Source organism: Mastigoproctus giganteus, chromosome 3, assembly GCF_048544385.1.
Source record: "Mastigoproctus giganteus isolate SK-2022 chromosome 3, ASM4854438v1, whole genome shotgun sequence".
NCBI classification, from domain to species: Eukaryota; Metazoa; Arthropoda; class Arachnida; order Uropygi; family Thelyphonidae; genus Mastigoproctus; species Mastigoproctus giganteus.
In genome coordinates, this window is record NC_143577.1 from 70443226 (window position 1) to 70469384 (window position 26159).

General features: G+C 35.5%; 1 protein-coding gene across 1 annotated transcript in view; it reads left to right on the forward strand.

The window, feature by feature from the left end:
* LOC150088071 (uncharacterized) overlaps positions 1 to 26159 on the forward strand; it is a 67077-nt gene that overhangs the window by 40192 nt on the left and 726 nt on the right. The window contains exons 8-12 of the mRNA XM_090370003.1: positions 179 to 328; positions 1175 to 1358; positions 12392 to 12488; positions 20882 to 21018; positions 25712 to 25779. Of these exons, the coding sequence (XP_090226129.1) occupies positions 179 to 328; positions 1175 to 1358; positions 12392 to 12488; positions 20882 to 21018; positions 25712 to 25779 (636 nt within the window). The remainder of the gene's footprint in view (positions 1 to 178; positions 329 to 1174; positions 1359 to 12391; positions 12489 to 20881; positions 21019 to 25711; positions 25780 to 26159) is intronic.

Genomic DNA, 26159 nt, shown 5'->3' on the forward strand with positions numbered 1-26159 from the left:
GTTTTTGTACAAAATATCATTTGTTTGTTTTTCTTACTTGTATTGTATTTTTTATAGTATTTTATAATTTTTATTTATACTTATTACTTATTAATTTTATAAATACAAATTAATACAATAAACATATCTCAATTATTTTATGACGTTTACTCAACTACGTTTCGTTGTAATTGTATAGGGTATTGACATTTGGATGATTTCCTGTATGGTGCTGGTTATTCTTAGTTTGCTGCTGATTACAATAGTAAAGATGATAGACAGAAATGCTCAACAAAAATTGAAGGAAATAGAAGAAAAAAGAAAACTGAGAGAAGAGCATATAACCACGGTAAATGAAACACCAGTATATAAGCCCTTTGATTTCACTGGTTGTTAATAAATTTATTATTATATTTAATAAACACAAAATAATTTATTTAACATTATAATTTATATTTAACAAACAATTTTATAAATTATAAAATTTTATATAATTATTTTAATTTTTATTAAATTATACAATATAATCGAATAAAATTTATTTATTTAACATTATTTAATTATTACTTAATTTATTAAACTTTATTATTAAAAATTTTAAGAGCTTCGATATATTTCCATATATACTACTAAGCTGCTTAATTTAATTTAAGCCTAATTTAATTGTTATAATTAAATTAAACTCCATTAAAACATTGAAAGCCGTTCTTAAATTGAATCCATTCTATCTCTTTCTACCTATACAGAAAACAGAATAAAATGAAGTTATTATTACAATCATTTAATAAATATACAAATTCAATTAGAATTAGATTAAAATTAAAATTTAGAGATTTAATCGTAATCATTAATATAGAAATTTAATCATATTTTAAAATAATAATAATATTATATTGATTAATATGAAATGGTCAGGGTAACTTATATTGGGAATAGCGATGTGAGCATGGAATAGTTCCTATTTTCGGCATTGGTCCCAATAACTAATCATCTTGAAATCCAAAAATAAAAAAATAAAATAAAATAAATAAATAAAAAATAGTAAATAAATAAAATAAAATAAATAAATAAAAAATAGTAAATAAATAAAATAAAATAAATAAATAAAAAATAGTAAATAAATAAAAATAAAAAAATAAAAAAATAAAAGTATTTCATACTATTTGTAATGCCATTTCTGTGTACGTGTGTTTAGATTGCAGGAGCTGCCAAGATGGAGGCGAAATTAAGAAGAAGAAGAAGAAGAAGTGTTGTATCATGTAAATCACGTCACCATAAGCAAGCTTGGGGTTATTGTTCTCAGAGCGAAGAAGATGACGATGATGAATACGAGGAAGAAGAAGAAAAAATCCTTGAAAATAAAGCATTATGCTTAGATCGTAGTTGTCGAATAATTTTTCCATTGGGCTTTTTTATATTTAATGCTGTTTACTGGCCGGTGTTGTTATTTCGCAAGATCTAAAATAAATGTTTTTAAAAAGGCATTTTTGAAACTCGTCTTTATCAGTTGAGATTTACATTTTGATTTTTGCTCGAGAAATACATTAATGTTAAAACTCGAATGAGCCAATATCCTTCCACACTTCGGGGTGGTTTACCGATATGACCATGCTGCAATAACAAAAAATGCATTATATTTTCTCTTACATTTGCTTGGAGTTTCAAATGGTAATCATCTTATCCTAAGACAAAGTTGGGTAATTAGAAACAACTGCAAGGAATCATTTTCCCCGTTTAGAAGTAGGTAGCGTTAGAAATGTTTCGAAACCAATCACACTTTGGTACTGGAAGAGACTACTTGAATGGATTGAGCACGCTGAATTCTGATGGGATCCTTCGACTTGTTCAGATTACGAACCTAAGGGGGCATAAATCCAAATTAAGAAAAGACAGATGTAGAATAGATGTGCGGAAATTTGCCTTTAGCCAGCGGGTGGTTAATTGCTGGAACAAACTTCCATCTGTCGTTGTGGAAGTTGATAGGTTAAATAATTTTAAGGAGGAACTGGACAGGCATTTGGAGGGAATGGTATGATTTTTTTTTGGCTGATGCTGCATAAGCTCATACACTTGCTTTCTTGCATCACATGCCACTACTACTACTACCACTACTATAGTGGGGCTGAAATCATGTGGCAATGGTAAGGTATTGAGTTAGTAGCGTAGAGATCTCCGTTAAAACTAATTGTTTGCGTTAGCAGTTGCATAGGAAGTAAAGTTTCGCTGCAGGGGATGCAAATAATATTTCGCATTAAGGCAAGGATATGCCTTAATGCGAAAATGTGGCAGTGATTTCTACTGTTACAGATTTTATTTTTTTCAAAAATAAAATCTGTAACAGCCCTCATAGCCCAAAGGCTGTACAGGAACCAAGCTGAATAAATAAATAAATAATCGTATTCAGGTAGTTTAGGGATAGCTTAAGAATGGCAAGACGAGGGTCAAGGATTGTTTCTTCGGCAGGAAATGTTCTGCTAATGCTCTAAAGCTGGGTGCTCTACAGCCACAGCATGATCATTATTATTCGTAGGCGTTACAGTAGCGGTGTAACTAGGGTGAGGCAGGTGGGGCATGTGCCGCGGGCGCCAAATTTAGGAGACGCCTTTTTATGGTTAAAAAAATGCAAAAATTCCAAAAGAACAGTTTTCAATGGGCGCCACTTTATTTGCCCTGGGTGCCATCAAGCCTAGTTACGCCACTATGTATCACTTGAGGAATACATTTCTAAGAACAAAAAAAAAAAAAAAAAAAAAAGCCAGAGTTGAATAATCAGTTGTTTCTGCTGAAGAGTAACTCTAGAGGCCATGTGGTACGTGTAGCACGAAAGGCAATAATGATCATCATAGATACATTCCACCCAATAGTCTGATCTTCTTCCCCATTTATAGGTGTTCTTAACTTTAAAATAGTCGGTGGATAAATTTGGAAGCGTATGGGGCACAGTTGGTAGTAATCGTCCTTCCCACACCGGGTAGAAAAGACCGGAGTTCGAATCTCGTCAATGACGCGAGGAAATTTTATGGGCCTATTTCACAACATGGCTGAGATAGTCAGTCTCAGACGAGGTAGCATGATTTTTTCTCCCGGAAACTCGGATTTTTCATCCAGCAAACAGAAGATCGAACACAGAACACACGCAATTTTAAAGAGTATACATAGAACAACATGGACTAAGTGGCTGATGCGCCTAAAATCCTATGACAATCAACCAACCAAGCCAAGCGATATGGGGGTAATAGAAATCACTGCCACATTCAAAATGAATTGCATGTGAAGCAGTGGAGAAACTGCCATATTGCAGGTCCGTTACTACACGGCAGAAACCGAAGAATGAGGAGACTGTTCGAATATTTTACGAAAAGAGCTCAGCATCTACAGTTCTGCCTCTGATTCTTTCCTAATGTTCTAGTCAGTTCCAGCTCCAAATAACAGATACAGTCACAAGGCTTTTTTGAACACAGATGGTATACTGTGGTGGAAAAACTGGAACAGAATCCTGATTAGGTTTATAAAGGAACTTACGTGGCGTATTTAACCCTGAACCGTACCCAAATAAACTAATATAGAGCGATGATAGAATTTCATAGCCTAATTCGGAAACGTTGCCATATTGGTTTATTTGTGAATTGTAAAGGGTTAGGAAATTTATATAAATTTATATATACAGGATAGCAGACGACGAAAGAAAATCGAAACCGTTTAAATTTTTAAAATCGAACAGCTAGATCCGAAGTTAAGAACCATGTAACCTTTTATGCTCACGCCCTCTACTTACTCTATCGAATCAACGTTAGTGACTGAGGTAGGAGAAGCGAGGCGGAGCGAAAGTAGATACGCCAGTTCAAGGTCAGAGACGAGTTGGGAGTGATGTAAGCGTTTCCATCTCTCATTTGCGTTACCAACCGGTTTTACTTAATTCAAAAATATTTAGGAGGTGCAGCCAAAGATGTTTTCACATCAAAAAATTGTCAAGCTAATAATCCAATTAGCTATAATATTGTCACATATAAAAAATGACCTATTTAATTATATTTATGGAATAAAATATTTTGAAAGGTGTATATAGGTGTTGACTTTTCAGATGAAATTATTAGTTTTATTAAGAAAAAATGCATTTAAGGAAACTGCATACAACTTCGCCACCTTACACTTCAGGCTGTTCGCTAAAGATTTCGAAGACATCAGCAATGTACGGTTGTTACATGTAATAATAGTTTTTTGAGACATTGCCACCAAGGTAACACATCCTTTGTCATTTCCAGCTATTGTTTATAATTGCGTGTGGCTATTGTTATTTCGGTATCTATAGTATCTTTTTATTTTTCATTTACAACTTAACTTAATTACAAATGTTATAGACATCAGAGCAACTCATTCTTTCTGCTTTAAATTTCTGTAATTATTTTTTGTATTTTAATTAAAATTTTTTTTTTGTAATGTTTTATCCGATGATCTATAATTCAAAATTGTTTGTGTTGAGGGATGAAATATATATGCTAGCTGCATGAAGAATTCATTGTTTGTTTATTTATTTATTTCTATTTTTGAAAATAGATTTCCATTCTACCTTTGGTAAAAATGATTAAATACGGAGTTATGTTTTGACTTCATAATATATTTTTTAGGGTTGAAATTATAATGTTGAAAACTTCGACAACGCAAATTTATGGGCCTTTGAGAATTCTCACAAACTGTTTCTTTCAGCTGGAAGAAAATATTAAAGGAGACTCAAAGCTTGGAAGCGACACCATCCAGACATCATATCACAGGGGCTGCAAAATGAACGCAGAACCTTTCAATTTTAGGAGGTAGTGAGGCAAAATGAATATAGAGACATTATAACTTTGGAAGGGTGGAACAGCCTGTTTTTTGCATCCGAGAGCTTCATTTTTAAAATTTGGCATGTTTTTATAAAAGATCTTATGTTTTGATTCCTCCATCTTATTGCACAACCAGAGTTATCTAATTTAAAAAAAAAATGAACCGATCAAATTAACTGATGATGTTATTCCATTTTTTAGTTTTAAATATCAATTCTTTTCCAACATCAATTTGATTTTCATTTTTCTGCTTTGTGTAAAGGATGGCATAAATTACAACCGAGCGCGTTTAGTATTATTAATACATTTGAACTGGAAAATTTTGAAGGTGGCACTGGGAAAGTATCGATAAGTGTACATATGCTCTTCTCCCTTCATAAGAAATTCAGCAGTTGCTGTTGGCCATGTTTGAATGTTTCACGAAATGCAATGCGGCAGTAGTATATAAATCAGATACTGAAAATACGAATGGCAGTGAATTAACTAATTAATCGTGAACACTGAGTCTACCAACATTATTCACAATTTTTTTACAACGCTATAATTGTGATGTACGTGCTATAAAATACGACAATGAATAAGTACACATTTAGTAGTTTATTTAAGAGCAGCACTTTACAGGCATCCCATCGAAATGTAGGTGAGTGCGAGTATTTTGTTCATCAAGATGCCATGTTTTCTTCCATATGAATTCAAATTTCCATTAATATTTCTAAGATTTTCCGTAATGGCTAATTCGTTCATGGTCCAACTGCTTTAAGTGCCAATAAGACCATCCTTAGTTCTTTGAAACGATAAGGAGGACTCGGCATTCAAGATATTTGAACCATGAGTGACCGTCCATTTAATACATTTGAGTGACCGTTCATTGGTTTCCTCGTAATAGTTTTTTTTTTCTCAAAAAAAGAATAAATAATATGACAGAGTATTTCGTTGGTAATAATAGGAAGGGGGTTCCCTACCGCATATTTCGCATTGCATAATCTATGAACGGTCCCTTAAAATAGGGCCATGAAATATGGGGTAGAGAACAAGAATAGTTTGTGCGCTACTAATTTAGATTCTCAACTATTCTGATGTAAACAACCAACTAACCCACATTAATTTACTACGAGGAAATAAATATCCTATGCAGGACTACCATTTCGATTTCTATAAGGAGGTTATAACAGAAGTATAACATTCTCAACGAAGGAAACATTCTCTTATACGTCAATCTTGTTGATTGAATGCGGTTAACGGTCACGCAATATAACCTTCAATAATGTCCTGTTATTTCCTTCAACCACTCTTATTTAGCTAGCTCTCAGATAATGTGTTATTGATCTCGTGTAGTGTTTTATAAGTTGCGATTTTAATGCGCGGTCTACCTAGCAATACATGTATTATTTAGGAAACTAAGAATGGGTTGTGAATAATTTCTATAGTCAGTCTTGTGTAAACCTCCAGAAACACTTGATGGATACGAACTGGCGGGTTTCATACTATAATGCTCTTCACGAGTGAGTTAAAAATCAATTTCTAATAGTCGTGGACTTTGATTAATCTGCTATGCTCGGTCTGTTTTTTTTTTTTTTTTTTTTAGCGAAACAGTATCTTAGCGCCATATTTTGCTGCGAAACATTCAAATTTTCCGTGTATTCACGAAGATTTTGAATGTTGCGCGAGCTGAAAAATCAAAAGAATCACTGGGGGAAATCCTGCTCCCTCTAGCAAACCTACCTCCACTTAACTATTGCTCAGACTGCATGGGCTCTTAAGAATTCTGTCCACTTGATTCCAAATCTAAATTCTCCAGACGAGTGACGAAACCACTGTACTATAATGGAGAACAACATCCTTCAAGAAACATTTTCTGATTCTATGCCGTAATCTTGTTGGAATTATCAATAATAAACTTAAACAGTTAACTTTTAATAATTGATAATTATTGAAGTTTGATGGTAGTCATACTTTAGTATGGCTACCATCAAACGTACTCTACCATAATAATTTTCGAAATAATGGTATGACCTGTAAGTTTCAAGAAATGCATGAATATGACCCAAAGAACAGGAGTAAAGGGAAAAATGAAGAATAATATATAGTTGGGTGCATTTTACTCACTAGCCAAAAAAATTAGAAACTTTTTGCAATTAGCGTTAACAGATAATTAAACGTAGGGTATGTCAAAGTAAGCTGTCACATGATATGATCGTCACAAGTTCCTTGCTGTCATATAGCAGTTGTCGGTCTCAGGGAAGAGACAAAAACCTCGTTCCTCCTCCCTCAATGTTACAAGGAACATCTAGGGAGGTGGGGCAAGTCCCAATCAATCATCTACTCAGACGAATAGACCCAGTTATTCAGGCTGTGAAAGGTCTGTTAAAAAATAAGGGAATCATTCATAAAATTCGTACTTCTCATAATACGGTCTTAAGATAAAGGTTCAAAGTTTTGTAGCCCTATAGTTAATATAAATCTTGTTAGAATTATTTGTACCAAATTTTATAGTTGGTAGGTTTGCCTTTCTTTCATTTAGCCACTTATATGAAGATTGATGCTACGAATGTTGACAGATGAACAAAAGTAAATTTGATTGCAATGATCAATGGCATGTTTGGCATAGTTTAAAAACGATATTTTTCTTTGTTTATCAATATGGGTGGAGCATGGGCTCATCAGTGTGATCCAGAAACCAAACGACAAAACAATTTTTGTAAGTATCATACCCCCCCCGCCCCCACTTCCACAGAAGTCTCATGTCTCTGCTCTTACAGGATAAACCATAGCAACCGTTTTACGAAGTTGAAGAATTATGTTTCTTGATTTCTTCGAGAATAGACTTCTGTTACCAGCGACTATTATTGACAGTTACTGAAAATGTTTCAGGTTATGAAGATAATAAGGCTGGCAATTTGCAGCATAACGTACTTTCTCAGCAAATAAAATGTTCTTGAGAACTGGGAGTTGACAGTCGTAAGCTGACAAAAAACACTATTTCTATTCGTGCTTAAATCATTCTCATTTAAAATAAACTTTTTATTAACCTTGTATGTGTTATCTGTAATGAAGATTGTGTCCATTCAGAATATGGTTGTCTGCATTCTTGGCCAAAAGCTTTAGTCACTATTGCTGGAACATTAGCAATTTGATTTAATTTAGCTTTTCTCAAAGTAGCTTTAATTAGTAGAAAAATCTAACTATTTAATCTCATTTTAAGCGATATATTCTGACTGGTACGAAAAGAAAACTTCAAAATCTTGTTAAAAAACCAAGTTAATTGCCCATTTACTTTATTCATTTCTTGATTAAAAGGAAATTCACCTGAGAATCATCCCTTGGTACTTCAAACTCGGTAACATTACTAATACTTAGTATATTTGAAAGTATTTCCCATTTTGCATTTGTAAGAAGTATGCCAAGTGAAATCGTGGTACTTTTAACTAAAAAGTACTACGATTAACTACTTATCGAGCTATCAACCAGACAAACCGTGAGATCTCTAGAGAAATCCAGCGCCAATATAACTGATAATTAAATATCAGTAACCAGAACCCAATAATTTTCTTTAGATTTAATAACTAATTATGTTAACCTGATTTGCTTTTAGTACACGATTCTATAGAAAATCGTTAAGTACAAAGAATGAAAAAAAAAAAATCTGAAATGAAATCTGTCTTGGTTTTAAGTTAGAATATCAATCAAATCATTCCTTGCTTGGAAACATGGACGAAAAGCAAATAAACCGTTTTCTGTGGCATGTTGAAATATGAGAAATACGTGTTCAGAATATTTCGAAACTATGTATATTTTTTACTAACGAAAGCCATTTACAGCTTCTAAAGCACCAATAAAACAGTTCATGCGTGTGAAACTATTTTACTATAGTATCATGACACACTAGACGAAGTGGAAAATTAATTTCAGTATTAAATAAAAGGAATTTGTTTTAGCAGTAAATTATAAATTATCCGAAATTTAATACGGTTGTTACTATTAAAATGTACTCTAAATTTGTGATTTAATTAGGATTTTGATTAATTATAAGGCCTGATCAGAGGCGTAGTTATAATTTTTGGGCCTCTATGCAAAGACTACTGGAAGGCTCCTCTCGCTCTTTAGTTTAATTTAACTTGATTTTAGAGTGAGTGCTTTTTAGACAAATGCGCTCATCAAGGGAATTTAAAATGCAACCACCCTAATGTGTTTCACCTTAAGAGCAGTGATTATTTGTAAAATGAAGTTTTACCGGCTATCCGGATAAATTTCCTTCGAAGTAGTCTCCTTAATACCGTATGCACCAGTGTTTCTCAACCTTTGGTAGGCAGTGGAGTAAAACGTTATCCCTAATTTAGGCAGAACGCACACACTGTATTACTTTACCGTATACAAATATTTGAATAACATAGAAACGATCCAGGAAATGAACTAAGATCTCTCACATTTAGTTCATTTCCTGGATAGTTTTTATTTAAATTATTACAATATATTATGTAATTTTTTTTATTCCTCCGTATGGAAGAAAATCCATAGGGAGTATGGATTTACAAATAATGAATGCTCTCTGAAAACCGGTCGAGGATCCGGTATAAATAGATTCCAATGCTTCTGCAACTTCTGAAAGCATTATTGATAGGATTCTTTTGCAATTGCTAATGGTTCCTGTATTTCGTTCCGAACAATTTTTCAGTTGTTGCAAATCAGTGACATCTCAGGGCAGCTTTAAAGTCAGGAAACGAAAGTCAATCACACGGTGCTAAATCCAGTGAGTATGAGTACGGTGGCTCACACTGAGCTTCTCATGAAATTCTTGAATGGAAACGGCCGAGTTCGCAGGAATGTTATCATTATGCAAGCGCAGATTGCCTGAAGTTCCTTTTTGCAGCAGAGGTGCTGCAGATGTTACTTAATTGCTTACATGGGCGTTTGTTCTTGTGCTGTTTTTTTCATAGCTGGAGAACAAATGCCCAGTTTCTCCGAATAGAATCGCTCAATCGCCATAGAACTCTTTTTATGGTATTATTAGTGGTTCACTGTGTTTATGATTGACAAATTCGTAACGAACAATGTCCAGTGTCTAGTTTTCCTGCTTTTTGGGGGGGGGGGGCTTGGAGAAGACAGCCTGCCACTGGAGAATTTTGCCTTTGTTTCCGAGTCATAGCCAAAACACTCACGATTTGTCATGTAATGATGGAAGAAACAAAGTGTGGGTTTTTAGAACGTGATGTTATTGCATGATTCTAGTTTTAAAAACCGATACTCTTTCAAATTTTAGGTAACCTAACTTTCTTTTACAAGCAAATGCCATTAAATGCTACGAAGTAACTAATTGCTTGTTTAGGAAGGTCAGGTTACCTAAAATTTAAGAGTACTGGTTTTGAAACTAGAATCATGCGATGGAATCACGCTGATAGCTGTCAGTCCTAAAAAGGAGCAACAAATTAGAAACATACATCATGTAGTTTGATTATCAACTAACTCTCCAATAAAACTATAACCTAATTTTGACCACAAAACTAGGGGAAGCCGAAACTTGGGATCTACGACAAAGTATTCAGTATACGTATTTATACGATCTCGTGTAAGTTACTTATACTTACTTTTCTGTAGGTCTACTTGGCTACTACTTTTTTTTATTTTTCTCGCCTTTACTTCACCTGCCGATGAAACCTAGATTTAATGTCATTAGTTAAGAGATGGTTGAAAGTTACGATGCTTAAATCTCTATAGGAATAAGAAAAAATCCAGATAAAAGCAGCTCACTAACAGCTTAATCATATCGATAAGCTAAGAGGGGTAGTCAAAGAGTTCTGAGAATGGAGTATAAAAGGCATAGGTACAAAATTCTGTTTTTATTTTTCAATAGATTCGCACCAAAGTTCAATCGCTTATTGTATATGATTCGCAAAGAGTTCAATCGTTCAAAAAAAAAAAGCCTTCCGGTTGAACATCAAGCGAGACTTCTACAGCTGTTTTTAGCTCTTCATCTTTAAAATGAGTTCTATGAAGATGGACAGGTTTGTGATGAGGTATCTAGGATAGTACATGAACAATTAACGGGGGGGGGGGAGTTTAATTGCTGAAATCAGCATATGTGAGTTCTAATCTGTGCACGAATGCATTGTCATTAAGAAGCAACACCCGATGATCCACAAATTTCTTCGCTCTTTTCCCGAATTGCAGCATTTAACTTTGACCTAATGTTCCTCCTGTTATTGTAGTTTCAGGTGCAATGTTATCAATTATCCTGTTGTCTCTGAAAATCCAAGCCAAAACTTTTCCAGCTGATGGTTGGGTTCACTACCAGTCACCAAACTGGATAAAAATTTATCTGGATTAGTAAGAATTTTTCAATCATCTTTTGATGACTCAACCCTCTAATTGTCATGAATGGAAAGGTTTCTGGGAACACCTTTCCCAAACTTCGGAAGTTCCCAAATGCTCATGTTAGAATGCTCCCATTGGGAATTAAGTACTTTTTCAAGTTCAGATACTTCAATTATTCTGTTTTCTAAAACTTTTTCTTCAAACAAGAGCAATTGTTTCAGATGGCCGACCAGATTTTTGATAATCTTCAACTGACTCTCGTTCTCATTTGAACTCTGTCGACCATCTTGCAACAGTAGCATAATTAGATGATATTCCCCAAACACTAGTCTTTCTTTCATGGAATTTTTTTTTAGCATCTGTGCCCTCTTTAGTCAAAAATTTGATTAATAAACTATGCTCAATTTGCTGAATATTAATTTTTGTTATATATCCATCTGCCGACACAAAATAAAATTTTATAAATTGCTCGGGACTTTTTTTCTTATTTTATAAGATGAGATAACAAAATGTCCTATAATTCATCTTATATATCCTTTTAGAAAATGTTGACAGTCCCTCGTATATACAAAATATCGAAATATTCCCTTTATTCTACATTTTTGTTATATTGATTTAAATTTGTTCTGACGGATCATCAGTTAGAAAGTAATGTACAGGATTTGTGTTATCTTCTATGATTTAGAAGAGTTGCATCATTTCTTTTTGAACTAATCATCAAACTGTTAGTTACACTGTCGAAAAAAAAAAACCAAACACTGTATTGTGAAGTTTATTCTGTGACATTTAACCTCGAACAGAAAAGGCTAGAATAGTGGTTATCGCTATCTTTCCATACTGTATGGGAAAAGCCTGGGTTCGGATCCATCGAGAAGGAAGGAATTTCTTTTTATAGGGTTATGTTTTTTCACCCATGTTATTCGGTCTTCAACAAAGGTAGAACGGTTTTTCATCCAGAAACAGCCGAATGTGCAACTTATAGATACAATATACTGAAGTTGCGTGTCCTTATAGCCTTTGCAGTTAACTTGTACAATCCAGCCGATGTATCGAAAATGAGAGATTTCTAATACATTGGATAAAAACAATCCCCTTTCGCCACTCTTCTCAATATTTATAATTGACGTATGCTTAAGGAGTTTCATAAATAAAACGGCCATTCATTTCCATGGTGACAAGATGTTGCTGCTATTACTAAGTGCAACTGCTTTGCGCTTAACAATAAATGGGTGTACGAAATAGAGATCATACATCACGATATCGGTACCTTTTTTTTAATATAGGTTTCTCTCAGCTAAAATCGTATTTGGACATGAACACGCAAATGAATCATGGGTATGCATTCATTGGTAGTGAAATGGCCCATGTAGCCATTCTCGGGTACATTTACTTTGTGTAAACTAGCCATGCTTTTAAGAAAGAAAATTCGCATTAATGTACGAAAAGAACGTGCGTACACGCACGCCCACGAATCAATTAAAGAACGTTGAGAGGTCGAGCTGGAATAGGGATGACGAAAATTACCAGGGGAAATTTTTTTTTTATGGAAGAAGTACAGGGTGGCGCAAAATAAGCTGAACAGTTTTTCTCTCTAACTTTAGAACGAAATGTAATAAACGAACTATCTAAACGGTGGATGAAAGCTTTATTCTTGGAAATTTTTTACATCATATGTGAAAAATAATATCGGCCACCCCCTTATTGCTCGCAAACATGTGCTCTTCTCAGGGCTAATTTTCCATGGCATTCTTTAGTTTCAGGAGATATTGCCGCTATCTCATGCCGGATGTTCTCTTTTAGAGCCTCTATGGTTTGAGGGTTATTGGCATACACTTTATCCTTGAGATAGCCCCAAAGAAAAAAGTCTGGGGCGACCAAATCGGGTGAGCGCGGTAGCCATCTCACATCAGTTTTTCGAAATAATGCGATTGGGAAAATGCTGCCTTAGGAGGTCCATTGTGGCTCGAGCGGTATGAGTCGTGGCGCCATCTTGTTGGAACCACATCTACCAGAAGACATGTCTTCTAGTAGCTGTGGCATCAAAAAAAGTTTTAACCATTGTCCTATAGCGCTCTCCATTGACCGTCTGAACAACACCATCTTCGAAGAAATAAGGTCCAATGATGCGTTCGGCTGTTACCGCACGCCAAACCATTACCTGAGCTGGATGCAGTGGTCTCTGGTGAGCTATTGGGCTCGCACTATTCTTGGGCTCGCACTACCCCAAAATCGAGAGTTTTGTTTATTAACAAAGCCACTTAACTGAAAATGTGCTTCGCCGCTCATCATCACATTTGAAATAAAATTCTCATTTTTTGCGAGGTTTATGAAGCACGGGTGTATTCCAGACGCGCTTGCTTGGCTTCGGGATCAAGGGATTGGACTAATTGAATCTTGTATGGAAAGTGATGCAAGTCCTTACCCAAAATTTGCTGCAGCGAGCGACGAGAGATCGTCAATTGAGTAGAGCGTCTTCTGGTCGATGTTTGGGGTTGATCTGCAACACTCTCCCGTACACGTGCAATGTTTTCCATTGATAGACAACTAAGAGGTCTTCCATCAGCAACAGTTCTTTCTTCAATTTCCAACCGCAGTGTAAATTGTGTTCCTACTCGGTGCCTCGCGAACGTTATAAAATTGTCTGTGTTCGTTGCGTTAGAACTATTGACCGATTGGTTTCTAGGAACATTGACTGTTTTGATGCGCTGAGCAATTGTATACCTCTCCGTAATTAAATTCTCCAAGGGTTTCCTGTAAGATAAACACAAAAAATTACGAACCTATAAAGAACTAAAAAAGTTACTTTTTTTTTTTTAAATGGTCAGCTTACTTTGCGCCACCCTGGAAAATCTGTTCGTTCCCCCCTCTCATCACACATCCAACTATTTAGCCAAAATCATGGCATGCATATAGAGTACCCAGGATCAACGAAAGGTCATGGCATTCTCTTAGCTGGATGACACTCTTATGGTGAGCAGTAAGCTAAATGACCAGGTTATAAAATTTGAAATTTAATATTTTGTTGTCCTTAACATGGAAGCAGCCAGATTAGTTACTTATATCTGTAATTAAACAATAAGCTACTCTTTGTGGTCCGAATAGAGAAGGGATGAAATGTTAGTCAATTCTCTTGCAACTTGACATCGACAAAGTATCTTTCCCGCAGATGTCAAGTTAAAAATCTGAAACTTATCTTTGTTATTAAGCTACTAATTCTTTAGCAACTCTGTTTCTTGTGCTCGTATGTTTTAACGGTTTGGTAAGTAATTTTTTTTATAATATAAATTTGATTTAAAATAATACCCTTCTAACCCCGCTCCCCAGAAGCCCTGATCACATGGACTTTGAATTACCCCATATAAAATCCTGGTCATACTAATGCTCGATCAGCTTTCTCTACAACCAGTGTTGCTTTGGGCCCTTCATGAGGTTAATATGAACTTTGGTTTGGATCTGGTCGCTAATCCCCGGAGTCAGTGCTGCGATTTTTATATAGTAAATGTGACATGCTATCGGGAACAGAAGAAAACGGAAAGAAATAAAAATATCTGATTACGATTTCAACTGATTTGTTTTCCATGAAACAATTTGCATTATTGTGCACCAAAACATTTTCCTGGAGGTATATGTTGGCATTTTTATATCAGAGAAAGCTACGTAAAAGAATAAGTGGTTTATGGTCCTCCGTACGGTGTTATCAGTAGTAGCAGAACGCAGCTATTAGATGCCACATTGATATTTATAATGTAATAAACTTAACCTCTGCACCGATTGGTTTATTTTGGTATGCGATTGCTATTTTATTTATTTTAATGTAGCATTTTGAAGAATCCTTGTTAATTTTTCAATGATATTTGGAATCGTATATTTGTATACATATCTCGCATACACGAGAAACCCTGACATTCTTCCCGTCATGAGACCATTACAGTACTACTGTTCTGTGTACCTGCATACATCATAATGGTGTTTCGCTTTTTCTTTGGCTATTAAGTTTCAACCCACTGCCATGTTGCTGTTCTGGGGTGAAGTTTGTAAATTATAATTTGAAAATCTTTCTGGGGGTTGGGAGAAGCTAATAATTTGTAGTATACTTCTGTATAAATCTTAAACTTGTCTAAATCATCGCAGCGTGCTGCAAGCGGGAATAGGGTGGAGCTTTTTTGTCGCACACGAGTTCATTACGGGAATATACTGTCTGGTAATGAGAACAGTATACAATGGTGAAAACAGTGCAAAGAAAATCTGCCATCGATTGGCTTGAATCTGAACGTGTCTATTATTGACTAGTAAAACAGCAGTGTGAATCGCAATGACTTTGTGCAGCAAACTACCTTTTTGTTTCGTGGAAATATTGGAATTTGAATGTCAGTGTACACATTGCTCGACTATTCGTATTATTGGAAGGTGTGTGTAATTCTTTTGGACGAAATGGATTTCTGCTTGCAACGACTCGTCGTTTATCATGGGGAAGTGAGGTTTTCTGTAGAGAAACCCATGGGTTCGTCTATAAACATTTCTTTTTGTACTGTGGCCAAGTTATTCGGTCTGAGGCAAGTAGTGCATTGTTTTTAGATAATTCTAATTTTTAATCTACCAAAGCAGAAAAAAGACCAATAGAATACATGCGGTTTAAAGATACAATATATGATGATTCCTCGTGGCTTTAATTACTTTACGCACAAACAGCAGCCTACAGTGAATTTATATAACCTGATATCTTGGAACGCAAATAAAATTTCCAACGTTTAGTTTCGATAATCCTTCTAATCCATATCTAGGCTTAGTTTTTTTCATTCGTTTAAAGGCATCAGTTTAATTTTTATTTCTCCCTATTTTTCGTTGCCTAGAACACAGATAAACAAATGTTCTGTAAGGATCGATAAAGAATCACATGGTTTATTCACAGAGTACATGTTCTCTAGGTTAAGTGGGTGCAGAAATAAAAACTTGTGTTTAAAGTGTTCTTTAACACAATCAATTCCACTAGAAATTTATTTCATGATCACTTTTAAAGGACGTTTTGAGAGAAGAACATGGGAGATTCAGTGACACTGATTTTTCTTGTTTCGGCCGTGGCTTTGAACAGGTTAGTGCCTGGTTTTACAACTCGAGAATAACAATAAATAATTTTAAATCAGATAGAACATTTAACAAATCAGTGTCTTTGCGAGTTTCTGCGAATGTTTTAAGCTTGAATTTTTTTAAAATTCAGCCTTTAATTTAATAATTAAGCAACGTTCAGTACCGTTCGTTCTCCAACTTTTTTGGAGATATGCCAAAGTTATATTTGAGGAGTTTCTCCTTTTTATTTGTGAGTTTTATTAGCTAAAAGGTTTTTAGAGCCATTATATTTGAATTGTAGAATATACTAAATTATTAGGGTGAGATTCAACAAATATTTTGTCTGAAATTTCACTCGTCGTTCATACAAAGACGTTCTAATACAAATGGAATTTATTTATATATTTTTTGTTTATTTCGCTCGTTTTATTACTTATTTAATTAAAATAAAAGAATAAATAATTACAAATTCCACCCTTTTAGAGTAGGTGAGAGGATGCCCACCCCAAAAGTTTGTCTACTCGTATTTGTTCTGCCAAAATGTTATATACTGTATTTTTGCTTGACCAAGAGGGTAGAAACTTTGTATCTAAGGAAAAATTTCAAATAGGCCGCCGTAGCCGAGGGTGCATACGTACCTTGAGTGACCCGGGTTCAAGCCCGTCACTCCTAAATACGGCGCTGCTTCTTGTATTCTCTATTTTGTGAACTCCTCTGACCGTGTGGTCGTCTCGGAGTATGAACAGAATTTATTTTTGCGTTGAAGTAATCCGAAAATTTGAATTTTAAGGCCTCGTGTGATTTGATTCTAAGTGGTTAACAATTTCAATTCAAGCGGTTTTAATTTTTCCAATGGTTTGTTTTTTGCAATAGCCATTAATTAAATCTCAAGGTCGATCGATAAGTTAACCTCTGTCGATTTACGTATACATTGATTTTTCTATTTGCATATATTTGATAATATTTGCATATTATACTATATATATACATAATAAGTTTCTATTTCACCCATTTAAGAGAAAGAGTGCGAAGGGATATGTAGCTCCAGTTCCCCTTGCTACGGTAGTGCCTCAAACTTATTTTTATTACAGTTAATTACATATTCGAGCAATAAGAAGTCATATTGAAAAAAATAAACAAAACAATGGAAAATATAAAACACAAGACTACTTGAAAATAAAATTAAACACTGCAGTAAAATAATACCATTTGTAGTATTATGCTTGTTGAATAATAATAAATTCCAAAATGTAATATGTTTACAAATAATCTAGAGCCACAATTTTTTTTTTTTTTTTTTTTTTTTTTGTTTAGACTCCGGGACGGCCATACGATCAGAGGAGTTAACATGACCAAAATAATACAAGAAACAGCATCGTATTTAGCAGTCACGGGTTGAATCCCGGTCACTCAAAGCACGTGTACTTATGTACACGTGCTTTGAGTGACTTTTTTTTTTAATTCAGAATGAGAAAGATCAAAATTGGACAGTACCAAAAGAAAAATGACAAGGTTTCGGACATATGTAATCAATCTCCAACGCCACTCTTAGATAGACTGTAGCTTTGGTGTGCATATATTTAGAATCTCCAAAATAGTGTCACGGGAGATGTGGGGGGGGGGAGTATATATGGACTAAAAGTAATCCTGTTGATCCGAGACCACTCTACTTTCGGGTTCTTTGGCAACTGCTCTTCGGTAAATCCGGCCTTGTGTTTCCCATTAATTCCTCCTGCCTTGATAATTTTCTATAACTTAATTTTTCCATGTCGGAATTCTCTTCGGCTTCTGTCGCATAAGCATAAAACAGGTTCTGTCCTGCAGACACTACTAGAAAACTGTAGCCGTGTCGTTCTCTTGCTACTTTTTGGTATTCATTCATTATTCTAAAGACTACTACTTAAATATTTAAACTGCTCCATGTTTTGATTTTATTTTCTAGTATAATTATGCATATTTTTTTTTTATAAAAACCCCAAAAATGAGGTTTTAGAAACCTATAGTACTTAGTACAGTGAATGGGTTGGAGGTTGAAAAGATGAAAGATTTTGGTTGACATTCGATTTGAACTTCTGTAGATTTGTAATTTTAAGGAAATTCGTATGAAGGGAAGGTTGTTCCATAAAACTGAAGTTGGACGAAGAAAAGTTGGTTCTGTGAGTTTGAAGTTGAACAGTAAAAGGATGTTCACTGGTTGTGGCATGTGTTCGGACTGCTTTGAAAGAGAGGGTGGGAACTATAGAAGCCAATTCAGAACAGTGGAGGTATCCAGAGAAAAGGCCTGTAGCAGAAACAGATCGTCTGAGACAGAGTGGAGAGTCTGTTAGAGAACAGCCATTAATTTATCTAACTTCCATTCTTTTGAATGGAATCTAGACGCTTGAAAGAGATTGTCAATCTTTATTTGTGCACTCTTTTTTTTTCGCTGTTATTTTTCTATAATTAGATTAATCTATTGTAGTTGCTCCTTTGAGCCAATTGATGAGTGCATCATTTAAGGGGAAAAAAGTTTTCGATTGTGGCATCCTCCGCCCTATCGCAGAAGTCAGTCTTCATTTGAAAATGGTTTGTCTGCTAAATTTGTATTTGATCAGATTCCATTTTTTTTTTAAATAATCAATGCCTTTTTAGGGTCCGTAGTCTAACGAAGGACCCTTATAATGTCACTCGGTTGTCTGTCTGTCCATTCATCTGTCACAGCATTATCTCTGGAACCACTCAACCTATTGACTTGAAATTATGCATGGGTTCGTATATCATGTGGGCCAACATAAGGCCATATTGATCGTTGTTGACCATTTTTTTTCTGAGAAATGGGGGGAATGGGGTAATGTGGGAGGGAACAAAAATGTTGTCGACAGCCCATAGCTTATTATACACCGTTGGAAAGAGCTCAACGAGTAGGTTTAAAATTAATTTTTAAAATTTAAAAATGTTGAGTAATTTTCGTGTCCCCTCCTATTTCCGTCGCTAATGGAGCTAAAAATTTAAAAATCACATTAGCTATGCGTTATTCGATACTTATCAAGGGAAAACTATTCCGATTGAAATCTATCATTTACTTTTTTAAAATTAAAAAGTCAAATTTTTATTGCACTTCAATAGCGCGCTTCTTTGTACTAAGTAACTTCTTTTGGTGACAAAAAGGTTGCTAAATAGTTAGTTAATAATTCTATAAAGGTCATTTATAAACTTTGCGACGAGAATTATTTTTTAACAACTTTCAAAGTTGGCGTTGTCCCGGCAAGGAGGAACTCAGAGAGCAGTGTTGAGGCAGCGGTGGTGGGAAGGCGCCTGCTCGAAGTCTTGCACGGTCCTTGCCTGCCAGTCGCTTCTCCCATCCTTGTCATTCACAACAACTGGAAAGACTCAAATAGGCAACGTTTTTGTTAGTTCCTCAGTTTTAGGCCAAACCGGGGTACTAAAACTTTTTTTTTTTTTTTTTTTTTTTCAGTTACCAAAAGCTCTCTATTTAAGATACTACACTAACGACCATTCGTGACTACGAACCCTTCATCCTGATTGCCCGGCATTCTGTAGTTGACCGATTTATTTTGGTTTCACGCTATTCCTTCCAGCCCGTTCCAAGCTTTCCTCAATTTATGCTGTTAAATATTTTCTATAGTCCCAATACTATACTTGTTCATTATGTAGGGATTCTTTACATTAAAGCTAAGTTTAAAATGCTTAACTTTTGTTTAGGTCGTCAATTAAAGTCGTATGATTCTTTAGGTTTAATCTATTTGTCGACTGGGCCTTTTGTTATATTACGGCTTCCACAGTGTTTCTCACGTTTTCGATCTCGGTCGGGACTGAGAGGGGAACTGCATGTGCCACTATGGCTGTTATGCAAAAGTATCACAGAATTTAAACTATTCATCATCGTCTGGCCTCGGACAATTGCTGCATGGTTTAATCTCCCAGAAACTTAGGGTTTTTCATCCAACAAACTGCCCATAGATTACACTTGCTGTTATAAACACAATATACTGACCCTTCATGGCCTTAGTTACTTTGGCTCTTATACACCATTAGAGCAAAGCTTCAATATTGATGGGAAAACCAACATTTTACTTACACGGGTGATCCCTAATGTCATAAAGGGAGTCAGAGAAAACAAAATGCAATTTTTGGAATAAAATTAACCGTACCCATTTTAATATCTTGGAATCAGAATTAAATAAAATTGAAAAATTACCTTTTCAAACATAAGTTGTGGTTTCTAGTGTAACCCATCTGATACTAGGATCAATCTGACAGATGACACTCATCTGCTGGGTTGTAATATTGAAGTTTTGATCTTATCCATGATGCAATTTATAGACACGATATAATGATGCCGCGTTGGATTGGCGCAAATTCGAAATACTTTTGAATCGTCTATTCGCTTTCCGAGGGAGAATAGTTTTTGTAATAAAGTTTAAAAAGCTGTTACTAATTACTCATGTCTACTCAAGACAAATTTTTAAATCTGACATTTTCAAGTGAAAAGAATTCTTACTAAGAAAAAACATTTATGCTTTGGTATAATCTGCATTTTTGTAGTGTGATGCAAAATAATATCCTTTATTTACTGCCTTCAGAAAACCTTTTTTCAATTATACCTGGATTTTAAAACTTGTCACGTGTTCATTTGACTCAAAGTAGTTTATATTTAAGATATAATGAGCCTAATGATTTGAAGTGAGCTTTATACATTTTTATTTCAGACTTTTTGATAGCTCATCTACTGATGACAGCAGCAAAGGTGAAAGGAATAATGAATCTAATGCGAAAAACGCTTTAGGAGTTGATGTACGGGGTAGTCCAAATGAAAACATTAAAAATGTTTCTTCACCATATCCAGGTCAGTAATATCATCGACTACGGTGGAAAGTAAATTAAATAAATATTATTCCAATCTAAACATGATTGTACTGTACAAAAATCTGTAGGAGCAAAATAAAATTGCAACGTATGGGCTAATGGAATTAATTCCTAGCTGAAAAATTTAGCTAGACATTATTTTTAAATTTTCATTAGTAATAAAGGTCTTAAGTTTGTCTGATATAAGCCTGAAATTCGAGATCATTTTATATTTGGCTCTTTTTTAGAACGATTTATCAAATTTCATTAAAATTAAACTAATAAAAATCGGACAGTTATTTTCATTCATATCACAGACTATCCACACACCGTATATAGTAGAGGAAGCACTGGATATTATGTTTGTTGGCGTGCGATGATCGCAATGAATGAACAATATGGTGGATGCGCAGGAACGAAATGGCCTCGATTCAAGCATAAAAGTCGTTGCTTTTATAGTGTACTGCACAAAACTAATTACTGTAGATTAAAAGTACGGAATTAAATAGTTTGCCCAGTATAAGAGAAGTATAATTTTTAATTTGTGGATTTAATTTTCATGTATCTAGCTCTCGACTGACTTGTGGGGAAATGCTAATCAGCTTTGAAAGGGTAACTGGAGACCGAAAAATTATCCATAAGTTGGATATTAGTCATTTTTTAACAGTATTCATTTGGTGGTCCTGTAATTATTAACTTGACTTGGCGCATTATGGCCTTAGCTGCCAATGCGCCATCAAAAACCAAATCAATCAATCAATGTAATTATTAACGGATCTTTCTTGAGGTTTATGCCCGAGATACGCGTGCGTTCTATGAATTTACAAGGAATCGGTATGTTTGTGCATTCCATTCTTTCGTTGTGATACGATCTGTGATGAATGCATTACATACCCAATGCTAATTGAAATGAATAATTGAATTATAAGCCTTCTTCACACCATAACGGTAAAATGAACCCTTTTAGCATAATAAAAGAGGAGCTCAGGTGTGCCGGCATTGCCTTCACGTGCGAACTTGTGAAAAGATGTGTACAGCATTTTAATTGCCATGTAATGTAGCGGCGGTGGGGGCAATCTTCTCGAAATACAGTCTGGAGCAGCCCAGATCAGCTACCTGCACGATAATGTGACGTATCTTTCACTGCTGGAGTATACATGTTGTTCTGTATTCCAGTCCAAGTTCCCCCCCCATTCCCACCGCGCTTAATCCTCCATTTGTGTGATGTCAATAATGAAGCGATTGGTTACCATCTTGATAATTCTGTAGTACAACTGTAGCAAAGCCAAAAGGCAGCTCCCAAAAGGAAGAGAAACTTTATATGCAAATTAAATAAAATTTCACCAGGGCCCAAACTACTGATGATATGTCAGTGACTGATATTCATTTTGATTTATCGAAACAAAAACTTGATTAGCTATTCGGTGTACTAGGAAGCACATAGTTATATTGATACTGTAGGATAACGTTGCTGTTACCTACCTGACAGAACGCAAACAGCTTTTATGGCATATTTTATATAGAGCGGAAGAGTTAAACAGCATTGGGAAAAGGTTCCATTATTATTATTTTTTTTTTTCTCTTGGAAACTGAAGATGTTTCAGACAAACAAACCACAAAATATATGCCAACAAATACCATATAAATAAGAGTGTCAAACCCAAAAGTTCTCCCCGGCACTTTTTGCCCACATTGCACATACTGCCATGGCACAACTGAAATTTTCACGTATTTTCTATTCTATTCTATTGCGCAATCTCATGATCTGTAACAATTAAATAAAATAATCGATATCGTTCAGATATTTTATGTTGATAGTGGTTGGTTCTGGGAAATCTGCTGTTAGAATATTTCTTATACCACAACGAACGACAGTTGTAGACTTATGACTGTTGTGGATCACGTGCACCGCTTAGTATTCCTGGTGTTGAAAATGGAATATGCGAGTGCACATAATTTTGCAGAACATGTGGAGGCGTTTCCTTCTGGGAGGGGATCGAAACACATTGTTGTTCTTATAATATTTCTCCCTGATTGGGGGTTCCACCTCGTGACGGTGTATTGCTACCAAGTACACAGGGTGGTTATGTTTAGTGTTACTATTGGTCGAGGAACTCTAGTTATTCTACAGAACTGCGACTTTCTGGAGTTCCTTATAGGTGTCCTCTGGAAGATCAATTGCTGATAGGCTGTTATGTAGGGTCACTCTAGTTCTCACTCTAGTTATTCTCGAATAACTAGAGTGAGAACTCTAGTTATTCGAGATTGTCTCTGGGTGCCTTATCATTTGGGTTAACTGCTCCGCCAGGTGCTTGTGCCTGCAAGTTTGCTTCTTGTACCAGTAGTTGTGGATGTTATCTATTCATGTGGTTCGCCAGTTGTGGGAGACCAGTCTACTGTTGTACTTCCTCCTGAATCTCCCACTCTCTCATCTCTTGTATGTCCTTGGTTTTCTTCCGTTCTGGTTCTATCCAGGGGACTCTTGCTGTTATGCTTTACTTCCCTGCTCCATACGTTGCTCCCTTACTCCTCAATAGTTTTCTGCTCAGGTGTTTCGCTTTCTTCTTTATCGTTTTCTCCGAGACTCATGTAAATGCTCCTTGGTCCCCATTGAAGATTCGGTTGCTTATTTTCTTCTGGGAGCTTTGTTTGTATCGGCGTAGTCGCTTGCTGAGTGCGAGGTTCTGCTTCAGTGTGTCCAAGTATTCTCCTATTCTCTGATTTTTGGTCCTGTGTTTGCTGTGGAAACTGTCATTCTTGAGGATGATCTTCACTTTTCCAATCAATTTCTTATTCCTATTACCTGTTGGTACTGGGTCAATTGACCTATCTTGACTCTTAATTATTCTATCCTCTGCTGAAATCTTCTTTCTGAAGCTGGTGGTTCCATCTGTTTTCGGTTCTTCTGCCGGTTCTTCTGCTGCTGGTCTCTTTTCTCTTCCATTAATCCTAGTGGCTGTCATAGCAGCACAGTACGGTTGTGTGGATGGCCTCCAGTGTTGCACTATTGTTGTAGAGATAATATGGTATTATCTGCCGGTTGAGGTGGTATGACTCTCTACGGGGTTCTATTGGGCTCTACTTCGGTACCATGTGGTGCTTTGTGGGGTCTGTGCCTTCGAATTCTGTTAGGCCCTTCTTCCAGTCGTCTTCTATTCCGGATATCATGAACTCGTCTCTTTCCATTTCAGCTGCTGTGGATTGTATTCCTTCTTCCTCTTCCGGTTCGGTAGTAGTATGGTCTTCCTCTGGTTTCGCATTGACCATATTATTTGTAGTTGATCGCTCAATTCTCCCCCCCCCCCAAGATTGCAGGAGCTATCAGGTTCATTGGTACGATGGTCTTTCTCTGGTCCGCCGTTTGCTGTTCCGTGACCTGAATATCCAGGAATCGTTCCAATCACTTGGTATGCAGTCTCGACCTGTACACTGTCATATCGGTCTCTAGCTTCGTTCTTTTGTAGTATGCTTGCATGATGTACTTATTCATTTCGGCGCTCCACTTCATGTGTTGGCGTCTTTCTTCCGGGATGGTCACTACTGCAGTTGCGCAGGAAGCGCTTCCAGTTGGTGGGGCTGGATGGTCTTGCCCTTCTCTTATGGGAGCCATACGGGGAACAGCTCCACTGTCTTCCTCAGGATATTGTCTCCGACCTTTCGAACCGATCCCTCTGCCTAAGGCCTGAACGCGAGTGACTTTATCCTGCGCCACACTCGACGCAGCATGATTATTATTTCTTGACATCATCCATGTATGATGGAGTTCTCATATTTCAGTGCTCGTGTGGTGTGATCAGTATATATACGACTGGTTTGCATGTGTTAGGTCAGAGTAATCTAAAACAATCAAATGTTTATTAAACGTAAAATAATTGGTAGTATAATTAGTAACAGATTGTTCAGTCTCTCGCCCCTCAGAGCTAAAATTCCTAGGAAGAATTTACGAATTTATCATTGGATTTTAACAAACAAATATTGTTTCGATTAGAATTCTCTGTTAAAGTTCTAAACGGGTTTGTTAATGTACTACTTATTAAGGATAAAATACTGTATAATTACATTGAATTGAGATCGTTCTTTTAAATCTTTGGGAGGTCTCATATTTACCTATTTTCAAAGAGCTTTGGGTATTTGTCCTTAATTTTTGATTTCAACTTTAAAGGACTATAAATCCGACTGGGAAATTCGTTGCCTAATACTAGTAAAAGGCAGAATTGGATTTTTCAATATCTCTTAAGTACAGTAGACACTTATCGGTTTTAAAATTAAAAACAAAATCCCTATTACTAGTCTGGAGATGCAAACTTGTCTGATCAATTGATATTTATAAAATTCTGTTTTGCAGATTTTTCAGAAAGGCTTTTGTGATCATAATATTAAAGTGTGATAGTCAGAAAGAGAAATAGTCAAGTAACATGTTAAGACTAACTAAATTCGAAATGGTATCATTCTTCGTAGGGAATGTAATTTTGATATTGTTAATCAAGAGAACCTTATTAGGAAAGTGAGTCAAGTTTTTTATTAGTATAAGATAATCCTAGTTATAAAATTAGAAAATATTAATTCTATTTTGGCCTTTCCAAAGTGACGAAGTAGAAAATAGATCTATTTTGCAACATAATACTACTATATTTTCTATAATTTAGAAAAAACATCGAGAAAATGATTTGAATGTCATTTCTTTTTGGTTTCAGGTGTCCTCGCGGAGATCTCTGTAACCATTTACGTGGACGACATTAACTCATTTAACAGTAAAACAATGGTACGTAAAACAACACAGAAAGAACATAGATGTAAACGTGCATTTTTCTGTCCTTTTTTTAAATCATGAATGTATTGTTTTAGAAATGGTACCTAGTTTCTTTTTCCTAATTTCACTTTCTGATTACATTTGTTCTTTCAATTCTTTGAAACAGACCTTTTTGGAGGGAAGCAGTGCAACAATTTCCGACTGGACTGGGTTATCCAGTCTGAGGAGGTGTAATGCTCCTACAAGGATTTTTTTTTTTTTTTTTTTTAACCTCAAAACAACAGCAGCATTAGAACATAGGCGATTTACAGACATGATTCCCTGCTGCATCATGCCAACTGATTCGTTTCTACGTTAAAATCAGCGTTACGTGGAAAGAATAACAGGTAGTG